At 45.3% G+C, this 20,630-nt stretch overlaps 1 protein-coding gene across 15 annotated transcripts in view; it reads left to right on the forward strand.

Moving 5' to 3' along the window:
• The window catches only part of ANK3 (ankyrin 3), a 590,040-nt gene that overhangs the window by 437,888 nt on the left and 131,522 nt on the right, over nt 1–20,630 (forward strand). For all 15 annotated transcript variants that reach the window (XM_084753955.1, XM_084753969.1, XM_084753972.1 and 12 more), the window contains 7 exons: nt 1,933–2,130; nt 4,990–5,088; nt 8,712–8,810; nt 10,472–10,570; nt 13,677–13,874; nt 15,630–15,728; nt 15,993–16,091. In XM_084753955.1, coding sequence (XP_084610081.1) covers nt 1,933–2,130; nt 4,990–5,088; nt 8,712–8,810; nt 10,472–10,570; nt 13,677–13,874; nt 15,630–15,728; nt 15,993–16,091 — 891 coding nt within the window. The remainder of the gene's footprint in view (nt 1–1,932; nt 2,131–4,989; nt 5,089–8,711; nt 8,811–10,471; nt 10,571–13,676; nt 13,875–15,629; nt 15,729–15,992; nt 16,092–20,630) is intronic.

Here is a 20,630-nt window from a genome sequence, read left to right on the forward strand (position 1 = left end):
GAAACCATGGACGAACCCTGCTTGCTTTCTGTCTTGGGTCCATACCTACCTAGCTTCCTCATACCACTCAGGCCCACCTGCCCAGGGAATGGTGCCACCCACAGTGGGCTAGGCCTTCCTACATCATTTGCCAGTCAATACAATCCACTATAGACACGCCCACTCTGATTTGGGCACTCGTACAATTGAGACCTGCTACTCAGGCGACTGTAGGTATGTGAAGTTGACGGTGACATCTCACTAGGATAAGCCCTTTTTGTTTGTTTGTTTTTTGTTTTTGACGCAGCTTCCACTTACAGTCTCCAGCAACTCATGTGTTCCCTCGGATCCATTTGCTCTGCTGTCCCTCTAAGACTGCATGAAAACATAAAGCCAAAAAAGGACTTGGCAGAAGTGAGAGAGCACAGATGCCTGTGGGTGACAGGGCCAGATGGGAAGTGTCCCAGCTCTTGGTGACACCTTTAGTGTCCACCTTGGTTCAGAGTGTTGGAAGGGAATGCTTTAGGCAGGAACATCCCTACTCCCCAATGGATGCCCAAGTATTTAAGTCCATGTCAATATTTATTGAAATTTTATACATTTTTTTTTTAATCTGCAGAACTCTCTGCTAGGCAGTATGGAAAAATACTGTCATAAATTTCTTACCTTTAAAGAGCACAGATACTGAAATATATGACCATCAGTGGTGGTGGGAAAGCCTAAGTGATTTCACATTGCTTTGCCCTGGGACTTTTTGTGTCATGCTTCAAAAAATGTAGAAGGAGTGACCGGTCTTGGAGAATTCCGGTGGAATAACAGGTCTTGGAGAATTCAGGTGTTCCTGGTTCCCCAGGCATGCCTAGCACATCTTTCAAAACAACTGACGACTAAGTTTTTGAAACCAGAATCTGCTGTTACATGAGGGGAAAGGGTTTATTCGGCTTATATAATGTGCTAAATTATATATCAGTAATTTTGACCTCCTGTCGGTAAATGAGCCTGCTGAAAATCGCCCAGGCTCCCCCACTTTGCCTCCACGCGTAACTGAAGCTTGAAAAGGCAGACATTGACCTAACCCTGCCTTGATTCACTTTCTTTGGAAAGCATCCACTGAAGAGTGAACGTCATTCCAAACACTTTCTCTTCGGTGCTGTGGGTTGAGCCCAGGGCGTCCTATATTCATTTCTTCTCTGAGATCTTGAAACAAATCTTCAGCGTCTTCATACTGCCTGTGGCTGTTATTAAGCCAGGATGATTTAAGCTGGGGTCACATGACTGGGTTTATGGTCAGTGGCTCCTTTTTTACTCCTTGCTGACACACGGGGGCACCAGGTTTCTAGAAATGGTGAAGTTTCCCCTGCTACTCTTCCGGATGAAAGGAAGCAGAGTTGTATCTGGGGTTCTGTACTTTTCTCATCATCTGCAAGGGCAAACCAGTAATGGTCCGGTGGTTACTAATCGGATCTCACTTTTTTTCCTTGTAGTTGTAAATGATAAGAAAGAGATCCTAATAAGAATATAGTGAGTTCTAGCCCCTGGTATGAACCATATACTTTTAAATTCGGGAAAGAAATTGCCCTTGACAGTGTTTTGTTTTGTTTTGTTTTGTTTTTTGACACAAGAAAGGAAAGTTTCCTTTTTAAGGCAGATGCCATTCAGAATGATTGTCAACACCTTTTAAGAACAGAAGGCATGGCTGGGTGTGGTGTCGCACACCTGTCGTCCCAGCACTCTGGGAGGCAAAAGCAGGTGGATCTCTGTGAGTTCCAGTCCAGCCTGATCTAAGAAGCAAGTTCCAGGACAGCCAGGGCTCCGCAGAGAAACCAAAGTAAATAAATAAGGTATTTCCAAATGAAGAATAAGAGTTTTTAACACGTTCAGGTCTGCTTTGTCTTTGGCTCATTTGAGTTCAGAAGGCAAACCAACTGGTGCTCTTTTCCTTATGTGTTCCAGAACGGACTCTCGCCATTGCACATGGCCACCCAAGGAGACCATTTAAACTGCGTTCAACTCCTCCTCCAGCACAATGTGCCCGTGGACGACGTCACCAACGATTACCTGACCGCCCTCCACGTGGCGGCCCACTGTGGCCATTACAAAGTTGCCAAGGTTCTCCTGGATAAGAAAGCTAACCCCAATGCCAAAGCCCTGGTAAGTCGCCCTGCCAGAGCGAGTGGCTGGCTAACAAGACAGCACGCAGCGCCTTGCATGTGGAGGGATTGCTGCTCTTCCAGAGATAAAGATAGAGTGCCAGTAAATCAGAGTGCTGTGTTAATCTTCGCAAGTGTCCTTGGGAGTAGACAAAGCTTCCTTGTGCTGATGGGAACAAAGCTGACAGAGCAAAATGGATCGGTTCTCAGGGTCTCTCATGAGTGAAAGCCCAACAGTTATAAAAAAGACCAACTTGACCAGCCTCACCTACCCCATTGTGGTAATGTTGCTATCCCTCTGGTTAGACATTTGAGAGAGTCTGTTGTTTTCTTTCTGACACGTAAAATCTTGAAGCAAACTAGGTGTGCCAGCTTAGACCTCTTATCCCAGTACTTGTAAGGCTGAGACAGGAGAATTGCTGAGTTCAAAACCAGCCTGATCTATAGAATGAAACTTTGTTTCAGAAAAAAAAAATGGCTTTTAATAGTGTGTATATATATTGACAGCTAGGAATATTGGCAGAAGCAGGAAAGCTCTGAGTTTGAGGCTAGTGGGTCTACATAACGAGTCCCAGGCCAGCCAGAGCTACACAGTGAGACCCTGTCTTAAAAACAATAATATTTGTCCAAGAATTTGTGAGCTGAAATGATGTTAGCCTTCGGTGTTCTTGATAAGATGGTGTTTCCTATGGTTAAAATTATCCTTAGTAAGGTGTTTATATTTCATTTAGACTAGGCATTTGTGATCGGAGGGGAAAAAACAAAAACAAAAACAAAAATACCCAATTTTAGGGAAAGCATTAATTTACTAGTCATTCTGAGGTGCTGGCTGTGCCCCACCAACCCCTCTGGGCAGGCTTCTGCTTCCCTACATGGTGACTTCGTCCTTCAGAGCCTTTGTGTCTCTACCTTCAGGTGCCTGAAATGGGCAGGGAGATTGGAATCCCATACACAGCAGGCCACTCCTTTGTCACTGTAGTCCCAACAGTTTCCACCAAAATGTATTTCTGGAGCTGTTGGCCTGCCCAGTGTGTAAAAAGCCATGACTCATTCATTTTCCATAGGAGGAAAAAAAAGGGAGGGGGGAAGGGCTTAAAGCAGGGTGTGTGCTTAACTTTCATTTTCCTATGACTAAAGTTTTCCCAACAGAGGAGCGTTGTAGACAGTTACCCTGGGATGAACTATAGCCAAAGAATTGGGTTCCCTGGAGTCACCTGCTGTGGTTTTGACCCCATTCTGTACGGTGGACATTGATGCTGTACAGTTCCCTACTAACAGCCGGAATAGGCGGTCCAGCCTCAGCTGGTGGGCATCATCAGCTTGCTGGTTAACTTGTTTAAAAGCCAATTCTTTTCATGAGATTAAACATTTGAGCAAATGAGCTAAATACTACAGAATCGTCCTGTATCTTCAGAGCAAGCTTGTGCTTGACTCTTTTGTTTGTTTGTTTTGTTTTTTTAGACTATCCTGGAATTTCCTTTGTAGACCAGGCTGGCCTCAAACTCAGAGATCCCCCTGCCTCTGCTGGGATTAAAGGCGTGTGCCACCACTGCCAGGCCTGGTGCTTGAGTCTTTTTTTTTTTTTTTTTTTTTTTTTTTTTTTTGGTGCTTGAGTCTTAAAGCTGCAGAGTAAAGGAAACACTATGGGCTTTGAAATTACAGGTGTCCTGTCACACAGGGGACAAGTCTGAGCAGGCACTGGCAAAGGCTGACCATGTAAACAAACTTATGCTCTTTGTGTGAGTGTTTTTCCCACTTGTTTTTTGTTTGTTTGTTTGAAGTGAGGCAGAAGGGAACATAAGCTCCATCAGTCAATACATAGAGGGATGGGAAAATGCTCAGCGATTGTCCTCTGGTCCCTTACTATTAAATCTCAAAAGGCTCAACTTCTGATCTAATGCCTAAGAATCCAGGTAGGAAGCAGGACACTAATGGCTCCCTCAGAGACAAATCCATCACCGCAGAATGTTCTAGGTGTAGAATCTAGACAGAAGTGACTTATAAGGTCATGCTTCTTATACAGAGTTGCCCAGAGGCAGGAAGGGAGTGGGCCCTTGACTTACAGTAAGTCAATCAAGGATAATATGAAGGGCTACCTCACTGGAGGGGGGTCAGGCAGGTTAGTGGTGACACAAGCATTTAAAACCACTGCCTACACATACACACGTACACACACACACATACATACACACACACAAACACACACATACACCCACACACATGCAAAAAAAAAAAAAAAAGAAAGAAAGAAAGAAAGAAAAAGGACATTAGCTAGTGTAATGGCACATGCCTACAGTCCCGTCCATCAGAAGGAAAAAGTAGAAGGACTCGCGATGGCTCAGCCGTTGAGAACACTGGCTGTTCTTTTTGACTCAGGTTCAATTCCCAGCACCCACACAGTAGCTTACAACTGTAACTCCAGTTCTAAGGGGATTTGACCTCCACAGGGTGTTGTCTGCACCTGGCACAGAGATATAAAGGCAGCACCCATATACCTAAAATAATTATTTAAAAAATTAAAAACTTACAAGGAGCATGTCTGAGTCCAGCTCGGCCTTACGTAATGAGGCTCTGGGTCAAAAATCAAAATGAGATTAAGAAAAACAAAGTATTCAAAATAAAGTAAGGAAGTGGATGCACATTTTGCCTTTCCCTACCAGGAATTTACAACCTGGGAACTTTGTGAGGACCCAGTCGAGATTTCTTTTCTTTCCAGAAAGGAAAGCCATGCCTGACCTCTTGTGGTTTTGAAGTCTGCATGGTACCTCACTATACTAGACCTTTTTTTTTTTTTCTGCACACGAGGGAACTGACTTCCGTGGAATGGAGTTACGTAGATATATATGTTTGTCCCTTGCAGAATGGCTTCACCCCTCTCCACATTGCCTGCAAAAAGAACCGGATCAGAGTGATGGAGCTCCTTTTGAAGCACGGGGCATCTATACAAGCTGTTACCGAGGTGAGAGGAGGAGGGCCCTTTCAGGACTCAGGGGACAAGAGAGTATAACTTCAGCAGCCACGGGGTTCCCTCCAGGGGAAGCAGCTGTGTCTGCTTGTGGTATTGTCACAGCCACATACTCTCTTCCCTGAATGGGTCCCAAGATTTTTAAGAGGTGCAGACACAGGGGTGAGCAAGTGGGTAAGTAAACAGATACAGATATATCCCAGGATGGAAATACAGTTAGGAACACACAGTCATAGTGTGGGCTCCACTGTTGAAAGGTGACCTGAAATAAATCTTACATGAGCAATCTTCCTGGTGGAGGCCAGTTTGCCTCCTAAGGGGCGTCTCGTCATCACGCTGTCATGTCTTGGGTAGAGGTTACCTATGCCACCAAATGATTCACACTTGGCTGCAGCTGTTTGACTGAAAGGCTGAGAAACCTGTTTCTATGTTTTGGGGGTTTACGATGAGTGAAGTTATGGGAGTGCTGTAGTAAGGAGCAGGGGAGCCCCGTGTGTCTTTCCTCTGAACCCACCGAGAGAATCCATCCTTGTGAGTCAGCACTGGGTCTCCACATAGCCAACAGGCCTGTGTTGCCCTCTCCAGAACTGCCCTACCCCACTCTACCTCTCTCCCTTCCCAACTTCAGGAACTCCGTCTGCAAATTCTAGACTCTTCTAGAGCAGGTGTGTGGGCCTCACTCATTTGCCAGGCTGGTCCTGCATACCTAGACCTCCTCTCACAGGAAATCTGCCCTTACTGCCTGCCTAGCACCAGGTGCTCGCTGCCGGACAGTCACGTGCACGTTCCTATCCATGCCTGTGGTCCTGTGGCTCCCCTGTGGCTCCAGAACCCGCAGACCAAGCCTTCCTGTCCTCACACTGCCCACAGGTCCAGAAGTCTGGTTGAATACTTGATATTAGACACATGAGCTCCTGTACTGTTTGTATGTGGCGTTTTGGCCTTGCCTTGAAGCTCAACACGCCATGCCGGAAGAAGCCGGCCCCTTTATTAAGACTTGTGCCTGCGTGTTAGGTACTCTAGTGCTTTCTGTACAGAATAGTGATCGTACCTCAATGCAAGGAAACCCTTTAGAGGTCAGACTGACTCTGAGACAAAGATTGGCTTGAAGTTGTGTAAGTGTCTGGAGATGCTTGCCAATACTGAGAAGACCTTCCAGATTCCAGCTCCCTGAGCATGTGAGAAGCCGTTCCCTGACACCTGACTCCCCTGTTGCTGGAAAAGAGTTACAAACCATAACAAATACTCCCCTGTTCCCCTTTGCTTCAGCCCTCACTGTTTGGAGACTGGCAGGCTGACTTTCTTTTCTTTCATCTTTTACTTTTACAGATAGAATTCGTCTTGTGTGTGCATATATATATGTGTGTGTGTGTATGTACCTATATAATAATGCATATGTTATATACATATATTGCATGTGTGTGTGTATGTGTATGAATAACAAAGCTATTTCTGAAGCTCAGTGGTAAAGTATTACCTGGCATGGGTAGGTTTTTATGTTCAACTTATTAGATAGATATTTATATTAATTATATTATCAAACCCACAACATATTAATATAATCATGATATATATACATGTACATACATATATACATATATATGTGTGTATATATATGTACCTACAGCCTTACCCATGCTGGGCAATCCTCTACCATTGAGCTTCAGGATTAGCCCTGTCATACATTTTTTTGACACATCTCAAGTTTCTATAGAGATCAATTATGCATTTCTCTTTAAAAATAAAGATAATTTTTCCTATTATTTTTATCAGATCCATGTTGTAAGCTAATTAAGTTCTGAAAATTGAAAAATGGAACAAAGTTGCATGAGTCATATAAGGAAATTAAACTCCAACACATGATTCTTGTCTTGAGACTTTAATTCTCTTTTTGACTTCTCTATTTTCACCTCTTATCTGTGGACATATTCAATATAAAATAGCCTTGAATCGTGCAGTCCTGCTTACGTGGACATAGTGTCCAGGGAAGGAGCTGTGCACGTGTGCATAGGGTTTGAGGCAAGCATGCTCCTCAAGCTGCCTTAAATACATTTCATTCATTTGCAATGCTTGTAGTTAACATACTGAATGACTAGAATGCCTATCATTGGTTTTCTCTTTATTAAGGGAATGGTTTGCATTGGCTGTTTTGTGCATTATAGGTTTCATCTACTCAGAGTTCATGGGAATTCTAAGTCCAGAAAAGAATTTGAATTAATAGCCAACGTTTTACCAAAGTATGTGTTATTGCTGTGCCCCACATACAAACATACATATGGACAAGAAAGGTTTCATAATAAGGGAAAAAAAATAAACTTTTTTCTCTCAACTCTTTCTTAAATCTCTATCAAAAGTATAAAATACACATTTTTTTCTTTAATAGAAATTATGGTGTCTTTTATAACCACAGATATTACTTTAGGGAAGTGACAATTGTGCTGCTGTAGTCACCCCATAAAATCTGTGACATAAAAAAACAAATCTGTGACATAATGGTGACTACCTGATGTCCTTTCATTTGACCCCTGAGCTGGTTAAGATGGATATGTGGATTGTGGGTGAGTGGATGGATGGGTGGATGGAGTGAGTGAGTATAGATGGGTGGAAAGAGTGAATGAGCAGATGGATGGGTGGATAGGTAGATGGATGGATGGATGGATGGGTGGATGGATGGATGGGTGGATGGGTGGATGGATGGATGGGTGGGTGGGTGGATGGATGGATGGGTGGGTGGGTGGGTGGATGGATGGATGGATGGATGGATGGATGGGTGGGTGGATGGATGGATGGGTGGGTGGATGGATGGATGGGTGGATGGGTGGATGGATGGATGGATGGATGGGTGGGTGGGTGGATGGATGGGTGGATGGATGGATGGGTGGATGGGTGGATGGATGGATGGATGGATGGGTGGGTGGGTGGATGGATGGATGGGTGGGTGGGTGGGTGGATGGATGGATGGATGGATGGATGGATGGGTGGGTGGGTGGATGGATGGATGAATGGATGGATGGATGGGTGGATGGATGGATGGGTGGGTGGGTGGATGGATGGATGAATGGATGGATGGATGGGTGGATGGATGGATGGATGGATGGGTGGGTGGGTGGATGGATGGATGGGTGGGTGGGTGGATGGATGGATGGGTGGGTGGGTGGGTGGATGGATGGATGGATGGGTGGGTGGATGGATGGATGGATGGATGGATGGATGGGTAGATGGATGGATGGGTGGATGGATGGATGGATGGATGGATGGATGGATGGATAGATGGATGGGTGGGTGAGTGGATGGATGGGTGGGTGGGTGGATGGATGGGCGGGTAGGTGGATGGATGGATAGGTGGGTGGGTAGATGGATGGGTGGATGGATGGATGGATGGGTAGATAGGTGGATGGATGGGTGCATGGGTGGATGGGTGGATAGGTGGATGGATAGATGGATGGATGGGTGGATAGGTGGATGGGTGGATGATGGATGGGCAGATGGGTGGATGGATGGACATGTAGGTAGATGTGCAAGTAGATGACTGAAAGCAGGCAGGCAGGTAGGCAAGTTCATAATCTAGCCTCTTGGATGACAAGCCAACAGCCAATATTTTCTTCCTTCCCCTTTAGTCGGGCCTTACCCCAATCCATGTTGCTGCCTTCATGGGACATGTAAATATTGTATCACAGCTAATGCATCATGGAGCCTCCCCAAACACCACGAATGTGGTAAGTACCTTTAACCAAGATCAGTTGTGAGCTTTTAAGATGCTAGAAAATGTGGCCTTTCCGTACTTACATATTAACTATAAGTAAGCTGGTTACTCTATAATTGTGTTACTTCAGATACGGAGTTTGAGAACACCTTTGCTTTTCTTTGCTTCAAAGGCAAGATCCTGCCTCCTGTAGCCAACTGGCTAAGAATTGTTAGGATTTAAAGAACATGTCCATTAACACTGCAAGAACGTCCCTAGTGGATACCAGAATGGAAACGCCATGCTGTGGGGTTCTCTGACAGAATCTATTAAAAGTACTGCGTGTTGAGGGTACGATTAGCACAGTATCATATATGTGGAGAAGTAAGTTCATGCAATTTCAAAGGCATCGGCTTTAAGAGCGTTCTACCATGTTGAGCCCATGCTAACCCATCGGCATCTAAGTGAGCGAATCGCCAGGCAATATTTCCCCAGGCTGAGAGTCGCCATCAAGCCCATGAGCTGATTTAGAATAATTACCAGAGCAGGGAGTGCTCACCCTGAGCATGCTGTGCCATCCAACGCTGTTTTACAGTCTTTGAAATTTAACATCATCCTTCTAGAACAATGGACTACAAGCCTAGGAACTACCCATTTAACTCAGAAGCAATAAAGAAGAGGAGATAAGCAATAGTCATCACAGAGGTGCTGTGCCGTAAGGTCTTGCACACGTACTTGGGCAGGGCTAAAACCAGGCGTTATTTTACTCTATTAAAAAAAAAAAACTGGTGTATGATAAAGCAAACAACAACCTCAGCTCCTTTGCAGTGAGCACATGGCATATCTCCCATGAGGCCACCTTCCTGTCCATCCATTCAGATGGACGGCCCGTTAGGCAAAACTTCTTTTATAAAAGTCACTTTGCCGTGGATTCTGCTTGTAAGAGCAAACGCATTTGGTTTTTATTATGTTTCTGTTTCAGTGCATGCTCTCTGTCTTGTTACCATTTCTGTAGGCTGAACGAATGAGGAATCTAAGTTAGAGACAATTGGGTGAAAGGGTAAGGTAGGGGTGGACTAGTGCCCCTCATGATGGTACCAAAAATTTTGTTCTATTTAGGCTACTGGAGATGGGCTACATCTGACCCTCAGTGTCGTTTTGGTGCCCCTGTGCAGTGTCTAACCTTTAGTCCCAATTTCATAATCAGTATTTAAGAACTGGTAAACTGACATTGATCTTGACTGCCAATTCTCTGAAAATAGGATGGTGTGCCGGGGTGAGGCTTGCATCCATCACAGGTTACAACAGCAATCTCCAAGTGCAGGTTAGGCAGGTGTGGTGCTCTCTCCTGGAGCTTGCTCACCTGCCTGGCTTCATCATTTATGCTTATTCTCTATCCTGGGAGCATCGGTATCTTTTCAACTCTAAGGATGCCTTGATGGAAACTCCTGAGCTGTGCTTGTCATAGCATCAATGGCTAGGTTCCTCATGGTTACACTGTGTCCTTGCCACCCTGGATCAGGTTTCTGGGAATGTTTTCATGTGTTCATTTTTCTATCTTTACATCAAGGAAGTGCTCAGGGCATTTTTTTTTTTTTTTGGTTGTTTAAAAACAGTCACTATAACCTCATGTCAACAAAGCATGATGATTGTTTTGAGAATTGCCATTAATTGACTTTCCCTTATGGTCCCCAGCGAGGGGAAACAGCATTGCATATGGCGGCTCGGTCAGGCCAAGCAGAAGTGGTGCGGTATCTGGTACAAGACGGCGCTCAGGTAGAAGCAAAAGCTAAGGTAAGGGCAAGACGACATGGGACCTTAAAAGGGAAATTAAGGCTGAAGCCTGCGGTTCAGCAAACCTTTAGGTGAATGCTTACTATCTCTCAAAGACACAAGGTTTCACTAATAAGATGTTCTGGTGATGAAGGTCTCCTCCCAAGAATCATATAAAAATACTCAGCCACCCTAGCCTTCAGCTACGGAGAATAAGGAATTGCCCTGGGCATGTTGCGAAGCCCTAACAGGTTAGGAACCAGATCTAGGCAGCTCCAGAGTTCTTCATACTGAGATGATCTTAGGGAGGAAGTTTGTAGAAGAATCACAGCCTATAAACATGAGTCCGCATCTGGGGTTGACTTCTATGTCTGCCACCTAGCACAACCTCAAAAGGAAAAAGGGTGTGGGGTTTTTTTCTTCCTATCTCCTTTCTATAAAATATGAAACCATAATGCCCCAGACTCAGATGAAGGGATGGATTGTCTCATCCCAGAAGTCCAAGCATTCGAGGCTGAGCTACCACACCCAGCTGAGCGATTTCTTAACTCTTTTGGGTTTCCCTTCAATGGTCGCTGTATGGATCTTGAAGTGTAGCTTGCAGACTTTGGTCTAGAAGACCATATCTATGCCTCTACCTTAGTAACATGGAATAACCAGAGAGGCAGTATCCTATTTACTGTTAGTCAGAGCCCTTAGATTCATGAGTGTTGATTACAAACAAGCAGCATAGTTAGTTGATACTGAAGATGACGTTTATACATTGAATTTCACGAAGGAGGTCTGATGGCTGAGGCCTGAAGTTGAATCTTGATCCCCCATTGAAGTAGCTGAGTTACACTGGGCAAGTTAATTGATGTCTCCGTGCTGAATTTCCTTTTCTAGAACAGAACTTTTTAAATGTTGCTACTTGTCATCCCAGATATATAAGTATAGAAAGCAGGCCACAACACAAATTCAGTTTTTAGTAATGATAGCTCATAAATATACCTTGAGTCAACTCTGTGACAAAGCATTCGTTTGTCTTAGAGTTCATTAAATATGAAAGCAAATCTGCAAACTAATGGTGGATATGCTTGGTTTTTTGTTTTGTTGTTGTTGTTGTTCATAAAGAATTAAATCTTGGCTGAACAGTTGGTACTCTAGGTTGCAGAGCACCTTCAAAGCTTTTCAGAGCCCACCCATAGTTTGGTTTCATAATTGCCAATGCTGAGGCCACTGCTTTGCCTAAATACATGCTATAAAATGCTGAGGGACATTTCAAAAATTATTAGAAATCCTGTCCTAATTGAGCCAAAAGTCAGTTAGTGATTGTGAATCTCAAGTCAGCAGCTCAAACAATAACTTTCAAACCAACACTTCTGCCACAGCTCCATCCATAGATGCAATCATATGATACTTGCATGCTTAGGGATGTCAATAGGAAAACATTAAACATCCTGGCTTTCAGTGATTAAGCTCTGATGTTTCTGTAAGGGCAGGAAACATTGTGTGTGCAGTGAAAAACACTGTGGTTCATACCGTGCAATAGCGCCAAATCTGAGCTGGGCTATTTAAGCAGAGTTTGTTGATGTTGCTTGAGCAAAGTGTTCATGTTTCATATTCAGAATCAAAGATACAATGAAGCACTCAAGTAGACACTAGCAAGCACCAATAGAAAGCCCTCATATGCCTGCAGTTTTAAATTAACTTTTGGGTTAATTACTATGGGTCTGTGGCCTCTTGTTGAGTTAGCTACCTCATATGGGGGATGTGACTCACAGTCAAAGAGCTTGTAAGCAAAATATACAGTAATGGCTTCTGTAAAAATGTCTGAGTTAATAAAGGTGGGATACTTCAAATAGAGCCTGAGAAAACAAATAGCAGTGAAGGTCTGGGGTTGAGGCAGCCATGACAGAGGGGTGTGAACCTTTGGATTGCCCCCTGCTTGTCATGGCATCTTGGTGGCCCTTCTTATGGCTTATGTTGGTTACTTTTCTCCTTGATGCACCCAAATACCTGAAAAAAAGCAGTTTAAGGGAGTGATAGTTTATTCTGACTTATGGCTCAAGGGCATTATCCCTTATTGGTGGAAAAGACACAACATGGCAGCCGGAGGTCAGCTGGTCTTGCACCTGAGTTTGGAAGCGGAGAATGAGGAGGAAGCAGGGCTGGGCTATCAAAACTCAGGGCATAACCCCAGTGACCCACTTCCCCTTGGTGAGGCTCTAGTTCCTAAAGGTTCCACAACCTTCCCAGGCAGTACCACCCACCAAGGACTAAGTGCTCAAACACATGAGTCTGTTAGGGACACTTCATGGCCAATCCATCACATTCCTCCTATGTTTCCCACTGGATGTGTGGCCTCTCTGGCCTTGATCTCTCTACCTTCACACAAAGCAGTACTGGTATTCTGTTCTACCCTTCTCTCTGCCTCTCCTACCAGAGGCGCTTTAAAGAAACCAATGCATTTTAGTGGGTATTTCACTTAGAGAAATGACATGGGACATTTTGGGGGCACCTATCTGGTCAGATTAGGAAAGGTTGGCCCTCCCACTTGTCTCAAAGCTCCCTCAGGGATAGGACTCAGTGCATGCCTCATGCCTTTGGGAGAAACTGTAATAAGTTAGCTCTTTATTATAGGCAAATGCAGCCCTTGCTGCCTGGATGCACAGCTTGACGAACCCCTGCGTGGCCCTGTTCTGTCCCCCTTAGCTTTTGGCTGTGAGAAAAGGTGGCACGAACAAAGCAATACAGTCGTGTTGGGATGGCTTGGAGAAGTAAATATAACTCCCAGGCATGCGCAGTCCACTCAGATTTATTCTCATCCACTCCTACTTCACACCCCGCCCCCCAAGATTCACTGTAGGATTAAGACTAATGCTCTGTGGCAGGTGGTAAAGAGCTAAGGTACAGACAGAGCTGCCTTTCATACCTTTCGTACACAAAAAGGTCAATCCAAGGGTCTTTAAGGTCTTCTGCCCTCACAGTTCCAAACCTTGTAGAAAAACAGAAATGAGGCTCCTTTTTAGCATTGAAGTAGAGTTTCCCATACCTCAGGCGCAGGTCCGCTAACGTCCCCTCCATTTTTCACGTGGCACCATTGCCTTGGGAGCTCACAAGCCTTGTGTTTCTGCCTTGCATTTAGGATGACCAGACCCCACTCCACATTTCAGCCCGACTGGGAAAGGCCGATATAGTGCAACAACTGTTGCAGCAAGGAGCATCTCCTAATGCAGCAACAACTTCTGGGTACACCCCGCTTCACCTTTCGGCCCGGGAGGGGCACGAGGATGTAGCCGCGTTCCTTCTGGATCACGGAGCATCTTTATCCATAACAACAAAGGTATGAGGGCTTGGCTCCCAAAGCCCAGCCTTCTTACAGTCTCCCACACAGTGATGGGTTAAGAGGCTGTGGTTCTCGATCTACTGTGGCTCCCCAGGCTAGTCATAACCTTGGCCAGCAAAGCCTTGCTCAGCAGGGAAGTTATCGATGTGTACTTGAGGAATTTTCTTTTGGTCCTAAGTTTCTCAATATGTCATCTTCTAAGGACATCTTAATGACATCCAGAATCAGAGATTTTGGGGGGGGGGCGGCAAATTTCTTGGGAGACTCTAAATGGCAGTTTGAAATACGCCTGCTGATTTCCTTTGTTATCGTTGATTAACTTGCCATTTGGTTGATTCATCTCCTGTATCTTCAAGTAATATTCTCTCATGGCTGTAATGTACACACAGAATGCAAAATTGGTTGGTTTGTTTGTTTATCTAATTTTTTTTACTAGAACTCCATGGACATAACAAGAGTAATAGCAAAATAAGTTTGCCTATGGCACATCCTGAGAGGAGAATACTGGACGTTGTAGTCTCTTTTCTGGCTATGGATAAGAAAGTCTAGTATATAATTTATTTTTAAAATATTATACATACTTTTAAAAAACACCTGAATAAATACTGACTACCCCAAACCTCATCTCCCATGATTCCTTAAGTCTTTAGGAGAGTCAAGTCACAAGTTCCTGGATATAATTTAGAATGTGAAACAAAAATAAGTGATGGGGGCCACACGGTACCCCTCACCCTCCTCCATCCCAAGTGCCCACTGGCTCTAGTTAGCAGTAGTTTTATGAGATAGGCTATGTTGGCCATGCTCCAATCTCTTATAAAAGCTTGGGACCCTCTTTAATGCTGGGTGTTGACTGACCTGTGGATACCTAGATCCTTGCAGGCTCTGAAATCATGGGAGAACATTCAGGAACTTTAAACATCTAACTCTTGCATGTGTCGTTACTCAGTTTACCCCAGGGAGCAAAGATGAAAGGACTTCTACCTGCTCCCAGAGGCAGGAGCATGCATGAAGGCATTGCGGGCATGTGTGAGGAAGCAGGCTAAAGGCAAAGGGACATGGCCTCTGCTGATGTGAGCCCACAGAGGGTCCAGACTTACAATGGGGTTTCCCAAGCACACCAGCAGGGGCCTACATGTGGGGTCCATTTGGGCCATCTTTCCTACAGTAGGATACCCCCAATGGCCCTGGAATAATTTCCAAATCGAGCTTATCAGTGTCATCCTGGGGAGATATCTGATTAGCACCCAAATAAGTGGCCCGAGTGGTTTGGCCAGCAGGGGGGCAAATATTCTCCTGGTCTTTAGGAGGTTACACAACCCTGTGGACTACAACTGAGTTAGGCCACAAACACAGCTGTCTTGAGACACCTATGGCTTTGCAGGCTGCAGATTAGACCCACATGGTAAATATAGCCTGCTTGTTCCAATAGACTAGAGAAGTCTTCCATTGTTATGTGCTACCTGGGGCCTTACACACACACACACACACACACACACACACACACACACACACACACACACAAGCATGTTCACCCACACATCCACATGCACTCACCGACACATACACACACAAACATATACATGCACATTCAAACACATGCACGCACACATAAATACCGGTGGTGCACACACATGTAACTCATCTCCATCATTAGAACAAGCCATCAGGCCTGAGAAGCCCTACCGTGTGTCACTTCCATTCGTGATGGTTTTTGGTTTTTTTTTTTTTTTTCCTTTCCATTTCTCTCCTTAGAAGGGATTCACTCCTCTCCATGTGGCTGCAAAATATGGGAAGCTTGAAGTAGCCAATCTCCTGCTGCAGAAGAGCGCATCTCCCGATGCCGCTGGGAAGGTATGATGTCATCAGCCACCACCCCGTAGCAGACCACTTCCACAATAACGAACCAACACTTGCTAATACCCCCACCCTCCACCCGCACACCCAGCCACTCTGATGGTAACTAAGCCACACTGAATACTTGGAATCAGGTGAACGCTGGTTTCGCGTACAATGGAACCTATCCGCTATGTCCAGTCTAATCCTGTTTCCTACATCTAAGAATGTCCTCCTAAAGACACTTTTGACCCTGGTTGTTGTCTCTGCACGTGTTTTCAGAGCGGGCTAACTCCACTGCATGTAGCAGCGCATTACGATAATCAGAAAGTGGCCCTTCTGCTTTTGGACCAGGGAGCCTCACCCCACGCAGCTGCGAAGGTACTTGTAACTCACACTGTAAGAACTGAATGTGCATCATCCGCCTGTCTCTATAGGAGTGCAACTCTGTAGCGTCCTCATGGTTTAGCCACGGCTTATAAAAATGACGGACAGAATCGCCAGGAAGGTGTATGCCTTCCGCTGTTTCGTCACCTCCTGTGGTAGATGCTCGATAAATACATCCTTGTCAGTTGGTTTCCCTTGGGATATCCCAGGGCATCCTGGAACATGGGGAGGGAAGGGAGCTGGAATACTTTTCAGGCAGATTGAAAACACATACAGAGCCTAAGGGAGTAAGAAGCTCTGACTTGTGAAACCCAGAAGACATCTGTGTTTGGTAAAGAGTTTGCTATATGAGCTTAAGTAGCTGAGTCCACATCCCCCAGCACCCATGCAAAAAGCTAGGCTTGGAGGCACACATGCGCAGTCCAGAGCTGCGGAGGCAGAGATAGAAGGCTCGGTGGGCACTGCTGGCCGCCAGGCTGGTCCAGTCATCAAGCTACAGATTTGATGAGAGTCCCTGTCCCAAAAGAGGGGGTGGAAAAGCAACTGAGGAAGACACCCAACGTCAGCCTCTGACCTATGTGTGTGTATACTCAAATAGCACGCACACACTCACACAGAAGTCCTGACTTCTCAAAATTTAGAAAGCCACATACTGCATTTTCCTGGACAGGAAAACACTGCCTGCATGTGCTTTTGTGTGCTCCACGGAACAGCCTACAGAGTTTTATATGTGGGTTTTTACTAAGGGGACTGTTATGTTACTCTTGTTATTAGGAAGTTTTTTGACCACTAGACATCTTAAATTTCTGAGAAGAAAACACACAAATTTAGTGTATTCAGCTCTTGTGTTGCCCCGGTATTCTGGCATGGCATGCCACAATGCAGAATCCTTAAAGATGCATTCATAGAGTTGCCCGGGCACGTGTCTGGTTGCTGGGCAGGTGGCTGTGACACAACACTGAACACTGACTCCATTCTTGGACCCTGTTCCAAAAAACAAACAAACAAATTTAGAAGAAAAAAAAAATGAAGACGTAGAACCATTAGTCTAAGAGCCCAAAGAGTGAGGCAGTCCAGTATACACCAATGTACACACAAGTAAAGAAAGTGATGCTTGCATGCGAGGTTGTTCAGCCTTGAAAAGGAAAGGACATCTGAGTTATTTTTGTTTTTTTAGGTATGTTGTTGTTTTGGAGGGTTTTTTTGTTTTGTTTTGTTTTGTTTTGTTTTTGTTTTTGTTTTGAGACAGTGTCTCACTATGTAGCCCTAGCTGGCCTGGAACTCACTCTGTAGACCAGGCTGGACTTGAACTCACAGAGATCCGCCTGCCTTTGCTGACCAGGATTCCACATTCCTTTCAATGAAGTTTATTAGAGAACAAGAGTGATTGGGCCCCAAGGTGGGTGGACACAGGGCAGTAAATGGAGAGCAAAGCATGATGGAGACTTGAAGGGAAGGAGAGGGTCCCTTTAAAAGCCAGCGAGAAGCTTCTTTAAGACTGAGAATGATGGGGGTAGGGCTGGGGTGCAGGGGGAGCAATGAGAGGGAAGATGGCGCTTCTTCAGATCCGTTTCCCCAGCAAATGACCATGAGAAGTCTCCAGATCAACCCCCAGAACAAAGAAAATACCTGGCTTTGTATAACCCTTTAGGGATAGCAAGAAGTTATAAGCCATGTGATTGAGTTCAGCGCAGGGTGTATGGCAAGGAACAGAGAGGTATATGGCCAGGCACCAGGTAGGGCCACAGATTAATGTCAGGCTGCAGTTGGTCCACAACACAAACCCTTTCTTAGCTCTCTGTCCCAGAGAGGTTGCCAAGAGGTGTAGCCTGATTCAGGCTATGGAGTCTGGCCTAAAGGTACAGGCCTGTGTTTTTAACAACTATGATGTTTCTATACATGTATATAAGAACTCTGGCCACAGTCACTTACCCACGACTCTGTCACCCTTTCTGTTGATCACTTTCCTCTCCTCTGCTCCCTCAAGCCCCCTGGGTAGATGGAGCAAGTGAGAGAGAGAGAGAATGTGTGATAACAGCCTCTCTGAGTCTGTCACATCTGCACTTTAAGGAGATCCCTGCCCACACCTTCATGGAAGCCGCTTAAGGCTGTACGCTGACTGTAATCAGCCAATCACAGAAGAGCCTGCGCTACTCACTTAGAATGATGGCATCATCATCATCATCATCTTCAGAGACGAGTAGAGAAGTGGTTAGGGGTGGAAAGGAGTGGAGGGCTGGGTTAATGGACACAGAGTTAAGCCGAGTGTGTGAAGTGTGTGACTGACCACCACCCTTGCAGTAGGGAAGGTTGTTGTGTATATTAGACTAAGTGTTAGTGGAATTAATGTCCATCCATTTTTACTTCATTGTATGTTAATATCTGTAGTGGACTGAATAAGAATGGCTCCATAGGCTCATATATTCGAATGTCTGGTTCCTAATAGGTAGAATTGTTCGGGACGGTTCGGGAGGTGTGGCTTCGTTAGAGGAAGTGTGTCACTAGAGGTACACTTTGGGGTTTCAAAGCCCACACAAGGCCAGTCTCTCCACTGTCTGTCCATGTGTCTGTCTGTCTGTCTGTCTGTTTCTCTCTCTCTCTCTCTCTCTCTCTCTCTCTCTCTCTCCTCTCTCTCTCTCTCTCCTCTCTGTATGTATGTGTGTCTTTGTCTCTCTGTGTGTCTCTCTCTGTCTCTGTTGTCTCTGTGTTTCTCTGTGTCTCTGTGTCTCTGTGCCTCCCCAAACCCCCCCCCCCTTTGCCTGCCTCCAACTTGCTGACAAGATGGAAGCTCTTAGTTTCTGCTCCAGTGTTAACCTTGCTGGCCTGCCTGATACTATCCCCCGCCCCCACTTCTGCTGCCACCCAGCGATGACCCTGTTCTCTAACCCTCAGAAACTATAGTAGAGCCCCCAGTTAAATGCTTTCTTTTATAAGTGGCCTTGGCCATGGTGTCTCATGACAGCAGGAGACAAGTAACTAAGACGATGTCTTTGTGCTTGGGGGGGCCTGTGTGTCTAAGCTCCCCCAAAGACTTGGTAGGGAGTGAGCATACCGCTCTAGGTGTTCTCGCATGGGGGTAATAATACTGGCAAACTAGCGCCAGCCGGGCTAGAAAGAGCAGTAGTTACCGAGGGATATATGTGAAAAACATCCATTTTTTTGTTTGTTTGTTTATGTTCATAAATAAGCAGGTCAGAGACTCAGGGTGTGGCTCAGTGGTAGAGTGCTTGCCTAGCATACACACAGCCCTGGATCCACTCTCAGGCACACATGCGCTCAGGAGAAGGAGGCAGTGTCATGAAATGCTAAAGGTTTCTCTGCCCTTGGGCACGTAGTGGAATATAAGGCCAGTGCCCTTATTTCTGTTTCTTTCTTTTCTTCTTTCTTTCTTTTTGTTTTTTGTTTGTTTGTTTTTGTTTTTGTTTTTCAAGACAGGGTTTCTCTGTGTAGCCTTGACTGTCCTGGGCTAGCTTTGTAGATCAGGCTGGCTTTGAACTCACAGAGATTCTCCTGCCTTTGCCTCCCTGAGTGCTGGGATTACATTTCAATAAAGTAAAGTAACAGGTAGTTAATATCCAGCTTTGCATCTATCAAATACAATTTAGGGTGAATGCTTCCAAATTTACGAAGTATTGAGCAAGAGTTGAAGAGCAGACTGGTTAGTACTAACTCTGCCATGTCCCATTAGCCTGAGGCCACAGTCAATTAAGCACCAATTTTTCTAATGGGACATCAGTCTTCGATATCACCTCACATTGCCGAGGCCTGTGTTTATGTCCTGACATCCCGTAATACCATCTTCAGATCAGTGGCGCTAGCCAGGGACTCCGTGCACCAGTTATCTCGGTTAGAGCCTGGCTTTATCTGCTAGGGAGACAATCCTCCGTAGTGTGGTTTGAGCAGCTGAGCTTTCTCCAGTCGCCCAGGCAGCAAACACAAAGCTTAGTTCTGGGTCTTTAAAGTAGCAAGGCGTCCTCAGGAGCTCCCCAGAAGCTCCACCCACTTCTGCTCTTGATAACTCATTGGCCACTCTTTAGGTGCAAGACATGCTGGGAAATGTAGTTTTCAGCGGGCACAAGAGTCTTTCAATAAAAAGAATACAAAAGTCTACAGCTTTTACTCCCAGAATTTCAATTTCTGAATTCCAGTAGACAGAGTTTCAGAAGGCGCCATTAGCGCCACAGCTGTCCCCTCTATGCGCATCCTTCCTTTTTGCCCTTTTTCAAAATCGCCAGTACCTAGGAGCATGATGCATGACTTTCTGTGACTGGGTTGCTAAAAGTACATACACTAAATGATAATGGGATGCTAAGATCCGTTTTTTACCGGATCTGTCTCCAGAGACACCCCGCAGTATATTGTTTACACCTTACACACATTGCAGAGATGCTAGAGCTCTTTTGCTAACTGTTTTGGGTTTGGTTTGGTTTGGTTTGGTTTGGTTTTTCGAGATAGGGTTTCTCTATGTGTAGCCTTGGCTGTCCTAGACACATTTTGTAGACCAGGCTGGCCTCAAACTCACAGGGATCCATC

The sequence above is a fragment of the Acomys minous genome (genome assembly GCF_964271855.1).
Source record: "Acomys minous genome assembly, chromosome: 13".
NCBI lineage: Eukaryota > Metazoa > Chordata > Mammalia > Rodentia > Muridae > Acomys > Acomys minous.